Source organism: Falco cherrug, chromosome 6, assembly GCF_023634085.1.
Source record: "Falco cherrug isolate bFalChe1 chromosome 6, bFalChe1.pri, whole genome shotgun sequence".
NCBI classification, from domain to species: domain Eukaryota; kingdom Metazoa; phylum Chordata; class Aves; order Falconiformes; family Falconidae; genus Falco; species Falco cherrug.
Genome location: NC_073702.1, coordinates 27,665,188 through 27,673,218, shown reverse-complemented (window position 1 = coordinate 27,673,218; position 8,031 = coordinate 27,665,188). Strand labels below are relative to the sequence as shown.

Below are 8,031 nucleotides of genomic sequence, written 5' to 3'. Positions count from 1 at the left end.
AATTTAATTCTTATGGAGAAAGAGTCCCTTTAGGAGCAGCCAAAGTTTAATCAGTAACACAACAGCGATTTAGCTCAATTCTCAGTATCTTAGTCATAGAGAAAAGCTGCTGCAACTGATTAGAAACCCCATTTCATTGAAATACTGCATGGAAGCATGAAAATTCCAGTGTGGAAAGGCAACAGTCACTTCATCATTCTAGATCCCATGTTAACGCATCACCAACTCTTACATTCAAAGCCTTTTTAGAGAAACTTAATAGTTGGGGGACTAATAACTACCCACAACCCTTAATTCTGAGCGATTATTCTAAACACAAATTAACAGATCTGGGCCATTACTACTGAGAACTGAATCATCCATAAGGGTGGGAGGGAAGAAGAAGGAAAAAAAAAAGGCAATAGTCCATGGGAATGCCTCGGGATTAACTGCTTTTGTATGTTTCCAAACACTTTGTCAATAGCATTGCCTCTGTAATAAATTCCTTTTCTAGTTCCTTTCACACTGTTTACAGACAGATCACTTACAAGTTTAGAATATACACTCAAATAAGATTTTCCAAGTTACAAGAATTATTATTCACTTCACATAATTTTATTCTTTATATTCTCTACATACTTGAATTTTTACTTGGTAAAGTCGTAACAGAATGTATAAGTATTTAAAAAAAAAAACACAGCACAAGTCAAAGCCAGCAAACAGTTGGTCCCCAAAGAATAAAGAAGCAATCAGTTCAATAAACACACTTGATTTATTTTGTATAAAAAGGGTTAAGTTTACAACTAAACTTTTATAAAAAGTTTAGCATGATTAAGTACATCATTACACTTTTTGCAGAAATGTGTATTTCTGCCACTATACAAGAAAACTCTAATTAAAGAGTTCACAAGGTTTCACTCATATATATATATTTATATATAAATATATACACAGCATTCAGTCGTAGGTTTGTGTCAAAAAGGTAATTTCTGACCAGACTTTCCTAAAAAACTGAACACTGAATCCTTCTGGTACTCACGCTCCACCTTTGGAAAAAAAAGGCAAAGTCTGCTTTAAAATGGGCAACTCCTTGTGAGATTTTTGTTTTGCTCCCCACGTTGGGAATAGTATATAAAGGAAGCCTTCCAACTAGGGAAAGGGTATTTAAGAGTCTTCATAAATAACTAGGTTCAGTCCAAGTTGAAGAATGGGGTGGGGATAAAGATCAATCTTGAATTTTTTTCTTCTTTATTAATTTTAAAAGGTCCTTTTAGTTAGATGTGGATTTCCCCCTCCAGATACAGCTGAAAAATAAATTCAGCACCTCAAAAAAGAATCCTGTAGATATTTTCTTGTGCAAAAAAAAAAATCTCATCAGTGGAACACCTGCAAGAGATTGAAAAAGAGGCATATTTAGGAGAATGCTAACAGGGCAGAGATCCGGACAGCCTGGCGCCAGAGAGGAAGCCACAGTTTGAACATTTAACCAAACACTCAGAGATTGGGCAAACCCTGGCGTCCAGATGCAACACATACACGCTCACACACTCGCTCTCAAGAGCACAAATTGAACATTAAAATAACACACACTCAAGGGAAAAGGGTAGAAGGAGGATTCTCAGTCCAATCTCTGTTTAGATCTCTGTAAATACAGCGCTCAGAGGCGCCAGTCTGCCTCTTACAGCAATTATATGATTAAAAGCAGTCACTTATTTAACTGATAGCGCAGACAATCCCACATCACAGAATTTAAGGAATTGTGCCAAGATTCCCAACTCAATCAGTCACTCTGGCCCAGGAAGTTATGACTCCACGAACAGATAACGAGAGCATTTGCATTAAGCAGCGACTTGTATCACAGCAGCCTGCGCTGCCTGATGAACCTTAGTAACAAAGTACACTTTGGACTCTAAGATGCAGTTTGTAAGTCTTAATTTCTTACCGATTATGGAGGCATGTCCTGATCAACTTTCAGGATCGATTTTTAAGCAGTAACCACGACGCCCTCCCATTCCCCGGGGAGGCACTTTTTACCCCAAGTTTAGAAACAAGATGCGCTGCACTCACCGTTTGATTCAGCCACAAAGTGCTTTGCTGTCGCTCGACATGAGCTCTGAGGGGAACTCGGACGCCTGCGAGAAGCAAACAACACGGGGGTAAGGGCGAGGTGGCCGGGGGGTTGGGGGAGAGCCGTCCCGGGCCTCGAAGCGCTTCTCCCGCCGCACGCCCGGCTACAGACCCCGGCGGCGGGGCGAGGCGGCCAGCACCGGCCCCTCCGTGGCCACCGCGCTCCAGGCGTCGCAAATACCGACTTACCCCCACACACACGCAGGTCAGCGGGGAGCCAGGGGAAGCACTTACCTGTAGCGAGAGGATGCTGATGTCTGTGTTTAGGGTGGTCAGAGGAGTTCTGGAGGAAGGGTTCTGCCCGGGTCTCTGGTGGTGGAGGCTGACGATGCTGGGGTGCGAGTCCAAGGCGATCTGCAGGTCCAGGATGTAGTCGATAACGTGCTGCAGGATTTCCATCTTGCTCACTTTCTTGTTCTGCGGGATGCTGGGCACCAGCTCTTTCAGCTTAGAGTAGCAGTCGTTCATGTTGTACAGCAGGCTCATGGGATCATCCACGGGGGTTTTGCTCCGGGAGATGCCCAGGTTGTGCTCCGACAGGCCGTTTTTCCTGACGGACCGCACCGGGCTGAAGGCTTTCATGCTGGGAAGCGGGCGTGGAGCGCGGTTCCGGCGGACGGGAAGCCTGCGGAGCGCTGGCGCTGCCCTCCCCCTCTGCGCGCTGCCGGAGCTCGCACTGAGGCGCGGGGCTGCGCGGCCTGCTCTTATACTGCCGCCGCCGCCGCCGCCGAGGCCGGCCCGCGCTCGCTGCCATTGGTGGCCGCCGGCACGTCCATCACCCCGGGGCGCCCTCACTGGTGGGGCGGGCGGCGCGGGGGCCGCGCGGGCCTTCCGCCCGCAGAGCCAATCCCGGGAGGGGGCGTGGCCACGCCGCACAGCTGAGGGAGTAAATAGTGCGCGGCCCGCTGGCGCCCGGCCCGCCTCGTGAAGGCGCGGGGCCCGCAGCGCGGCGGGGCGGGTAGCGCCGTGCGGGCACCGGGGAGTCAGGGCGGCGCTCCTGCCCTCGCCCCCTCCCCGCTGTGCCCCTCTCCGTAAGCGCGCAATAGCTACCAGGGTGAGGGGCGCGGGACAGCCGGCTGAGGCGGCACCGAGGTGCCGGCGGGGGCTGAGCCTTGCCGAGGGTCACTGTGAATTGGAGCATCGAGTGGTTTTTGCACGTACCTCCTTAAATACAGGGCAGCGTAAATCAGTGGTCGGGTCAGCGGCGGAGCGCTGGTAGGCTGCAGATAGAATGTCGAGAATAACGACAAATAAACCTATAGATTCGACTGCAGCTTTCTGCCCCGGTGAGGACAGGACACCGAGAGCCCTGATGGGGTCAGGCGGCAGTGCTAGCTCCGTGCATAGTGAGGACAGGGCTATTTTAGATGATGCTATTAATTGGAGATCATCAAGCAAATGTGTGTATTGGAAGTGCATTTACATGGATTGCCCTTGAAAGGCTGCTCATCTGCACCCTATCAGTGCTTGTGACACGGTACTGTCATTAATTATGCATAGATTGTTTCTGGTGACAAATGCAAATACTTACTACAAGCTGTACTTTTTGCAGCTTTTGGTTGCAGCCAATGAAACATCTTCCAGAAACATTCCAGAGGAAAAAGTTGGGTTGGTGTTGTTTGGTGGTTTTTTTGTTTTGTTTTGTTTAGCTGGAGAAGTTACTTTGATTGATTGATTTAAGTTTAGCTCCATTGTATTTTTCTGTATTTCACTGATACAAACGGCTGTATAACATACCGACGTAGCTTCCACCCGTCTTTTCACATACTACCTTAGGCAAGTTAAACTTAGGAAAGCGTGGACACACATACACAATTAATATAAATGAAATTCTACATAAAACGCAGCAGTTCAGTAACAACCACCCGGACACTTAAAAGTACGTTAGTGTTCGTTGCAAACAAAAACGTAGTAACGGCATACATCCATAAAATCCGTGAGGATTGTGCTGTCAATCATAACTATTGAAAGCAGACAAATACGGGATTTATCTGCGCTGTTGTTGCATAGCTACACTAAAGGAGCTGGGGCTGTGGGGGAGGAACGTTACGGACACTTGGAGACCCAAGCTGCGGAGAGCCGGATCGATATTTTTGCCAGTTAACGTCGCATTCCTGAGCTGCTGGTTGGCTCTTCTCTAGCCAGGGCATCATGGTGGCTGTCACACCAGGGTGTTTGCCCCGGGGCTTTTCTCTGGGGGTGGACTGTAGGCGGTGCTGAGGCTGACAGGAACACAATTCAACGCGTTTTGAAATACGAAGGGTGAAAGTGAATCTCAACATTCGATCTGATAGGAAGACAAATACATTGTTCAAGTGCAGTTAAAGAGCGTACATAATAATAAAGAACACCTTGTCGATTAGCGACTCGATTAAAATCGCCTTTTAGAGCGACTTCAATCCTTTCCATCACTGAAATATCACTTTCAAGCGTATCTGGTACTTGATCTGCAGGCACAGCTTTTAGTCCTTCAACGTGCTTGTGCTTCCGTCTCATGAATGCACCAGTGGAAGAAATTTTGACGCTATTTTTGGTATAATAATAGCCAACGTAAACAAGTACGTTCAGGCTTCTCCCATCACTGTCGTTCTTGGACAGCGCAGCAGCTTACAGTAACCTCCGTCCGGGCTTTGCAGAGGACCCCTTTGCAAACGGTTTCGGTTTTACATACTAAGGGCTTCACACACTTTCTCAAAGACTGGGAAGTTGTGCGGAGAGGCTAACCTGCTTATTTTCTCTCGTGACAAGTGACAGCCACGTGCGCTTTCTGCACGAAAAGCAGACCCGCGAGTGGGCCCCTTACCCCGGGCAAGCAGCCCAAGCGCCTTTTCCTAACATTTCGTTCCCCCAGCTCTGCTCTTTTAACCCGGGAAGCTTCGGCAGCGGCTGCCCGCCCGGAGAGCCCCCCGCTCCCCAAGACAGGTCGCACGAACGCTCCCCGCAGAGGCGGCAGCGAGGTCGCCGCGCCCCGCTGGGGGCAGGCGGGGGAGCTCCCCGAAACCCGCGGGCCAGCGAACCCCGGGGCCGGGCCCCCCGTGCGGCGGCGGGCGCCTTGGGTAGCCGCGTCCGCCTCTCGTTCTCAGCCGGGATTTTTACAGCCGGTTCCCAGCCCCAAACGCCGCTGCAAACAGCTGTTAGGAAGCCGCCGCCGCTCGCCACGCACAAAGCGCCGCTTTCTCCTCCGCGCCCCCCCTCACCACTACCGCCGGGAGGCACAAACCTGGGGCTCCGCGCCGGGGGCCCGGGCCGCCCCGCCGTGGGGGGCCCCCACCGCCCGGCGCCAGCCCGCGGCGGCTCTGGGGTGCGCGGCGGCGGGTGCGCGGCCGCCCCCGGGGGCACCCTCCCCCGCGCCCCGGGCGCCGCGCCCCGCCCCGCCCCGCGCCCGGGGCCGGCCCGGACTGCGCGGCGCCAGCCCCGTGACATCAGCCCTCGCCACCGCCCCCCCCGCCCGCGCCGCCCGGGCCCGGCGGCGCCGCTCAGGCGGCTGCCATGGCGACCGGGGCTGCGCCCGCGGCGGCGGCAGGCGGCGGCCCGGCCCCGCTTCCCCCTCCCGGGCGCACCTGCAGCGGGGGCCACCGCCGGACACCCCGCCATGCCGCGGGGGGGGGGGGCGTCCGCTCGCAGAAAGAGGCGAGAAAAGAGTAAAACGGGCAAAATCGCGCATGGACGGAGCGTGCATCCGCGGGAGAAACCCCGGCGCCGCTCGTCCCCCGGGGCCGGGCCGCCGCCCCCCGGGCGGGAAGGAGCGTGCCGGGAGAGCGGGGGAATTTGTCCTGTTCTGCCCCCCCCCCCCCCCCCCCCGCCCCCAAAAAAAAATCTATGAGGAAAAGTCATGCTTTTTCTGAAGGCTCCTGGCCCTCTCGATTTTTAAGGTCTTCTAAGGCCAGCCCCTGGTTGACACAGCCCCCCTCTGGGTGACACAGCCCCGCTCTGGGTGACACAGCCCCCCTCTGGGTGACACCCCCCGGTGCGAGTGCCGGCCGTGGGGCGAGGGGCGCGGGCAGGGTCCGCGGGGCTGCGCCGGCGCCTCGTCAGGGACCGGCAAGTTCCTACGCGGGTCCTGTCCCGTGCCTCCGACTAAATTTATCTAAAACATCTAATAATAATGTAAATGGTTTTAATTGCCGTGTATTTAAGCCATCAAACCAAACTATATATATATTAAAAAAATTGTTGAAATTGGCCCGTTTCCAAGTCATTGACACCATCCAACCTATGCAAGCGGGGTGTCCAAATGCGTTTTGATACAGGAGTTTTCAATGTGCTAGGTGAAATATCTCGCTAAACCCGGCTGCTTTTAACTACCCGGCCCCTTTTGTTTGCCTCACGTTTCCAATTCATTCAAATAAAGAAGTTTAGAAGTTTGGGGTTAGGCTTCCCCCCCCCCCCCCCCCCCTTTCTTTTCTTTCTTTTGAGCGGGAGGGAGAGAGTAATGCATGCAAAATATTTAGTTACAACTTCTGCGAAAGGCACCGATCTGTAACAGCATTTTCTACTCTCACAAAGGATTTTCCTGTTACTTTTGTTCCGGTCACAAAATTAAAAAAAAAAAAAAAAGTCGGAAGAAAAAAAAAAAAAAACTTGGGGGAGAGATAAGGTCTGGAAAACAATCTGGAATTGCCAGGCTGTTGGTGGGAGCTCTGCGGGGCTGGCGTCAGGAAGTCTGCGCCGCCTTCTATTACTGTTGATCCAGCTTTGTGCAGCTGCACTCAGTACAATTAGCTTGTAGAAACAATCCTGCTGTAGGCAGCCTCTTCCCTTCAAAGTGCTTTTCTATACTGATCCCCTCACATCATGATGCTGGAAATCAAGTCACAAGCCGACCACTGTTTGGCCAACATCATCTGTGGGAATTCATTAACCTCCATCCCAGAGATGCAACAAGAGATTGTTTGTCCAGAACTAAACTTACAGCTTAATATGATGTAGCCCATACAGGAAAAAACCTGTGTCCCCGTTTCTTTTTCTTTTTTTTCTTTTTTTTCTTTTTTTTTTTTTTTTTTGTGTGTGTGTCCATAACAAGAAACACATTGTGCAGCTTTTTCTTTTTTTCCTTTTTTTTTTTTTTTTTTTTTTTCTTCTTTAGGGAGTGGGGAATGTAGCTGAAACCAGGCATGAGCCGGCTCCTGCTAAAACTTTGCCATCAAACTGTTTTTTGGTTCATCGGGCTGCAGTTTCCATAGAAGCAACTTATCCCCACGATCATCTTGTTGGGTGCACTTTGCAAGCTCATTTCCCGTCTGAGTTTGCTCTGCTGCTCTCAGATGCTGCAGCTGACACATTTCCTCCCCGTGCACTTTGCACCCACCTCATCCTTGCCCAGATGCTCAGGGCTGATTGTGCCTAAAAGGGGGTTTCATCGCGCTCTGCAGCTGCCTTGGGGGAAGGGAATTCTTTTTTTTTCTTTTTTTTTTTAAATTTTATTTTTACTTTCCCCTGCTTCAGTGCTCAGCTCCATGCCATGCAAGCAGCAGGCCTTCCTTGTTCCCCCTGTCCCCAGCGCTGCAGTACTGGCTCACAGGGATGGGGCTGTGGCCGCAAGCCCTGTTCCACGCACCGGTCAGCGCTGGCAGTGGCTCACCCGGCGGCCCCGGTCCCGGTGGCATGGAGCTGCCCTTGGGACACCGCTGCTGTGCACCACCAGCTGGGAAACGGGGCTCTGGTGTGCCCCATCTGCGTGGGCAGCCACAGAGCAGCGGCAGGGTGACACCTCCCTGCTCACGGGGCTGTTTGTGAATGACCACACTTTCTGAGGGCATGAGTCCTGCTTCCCGGCACCCCCGTGCTGCCCGTGGCAGGGCTCTTGGTGTCCTGCTGGCAGCACCTCTCGGGGCAGTAGGGCTGGCATCATTGCTTCCCCTCACTTTTGGCCATGAGGATGCTCAGGGCCTTGCTTCCCCCCACCCCACTCTGCACCCTGCTGTG

The 8,031-nt window shown here is 52.3% G+C and overlaps 1 protein-coding gene across 1 annotated transcript; it reads right to left on the bottom strand.

Moving 5' to 3' along the window:
* Nucleotides 1-732: 732 nt before the first annotated feature.
* On the bottom strand, nt 733-2,792 carry ID2 (inhibitor of DNA binding 2). The gene is made up of 3 exons (XM_005432228.4): nt 2,341-2,792; nt 2,047-2,111; nt 733-1,365 (listed from the first exon to the last, which is right to left on the bottom strand). The coding sequence occupies exons 1-2, from the start codon at nt 2,686-2,688 to the stop codon at nt 2,055-2,057; spliced, it is 405 nt and encodes a 134-aa protein (XP_005432285.1). The 5' UTR covers nt 2,689-2,792; the 3' UTR covers nt 733-1,365; nt 2,047-2,054.
* Nucleotides 2,793-8,031: the final 5,239 nt, after the last annotated feature.

Bases quoted from the DNA above. Each gene is read 5' to 3' on its own strand.
- ID2 (XM_005432228.4), bottom strand. From the start codon at position 2,688: ATGAAAGCCTTCAGCCCGGTGCGGTCCGTCAGGAAAAACGGCCTGTCG. The intron at 2,112-2,340 runs GTAAGTGCTTCC...TGCTTCTCGCAG, and splicing joins TCAGCATCCTCTCGCTACAG to GCGTCCGAGTTCCCCTCAGA.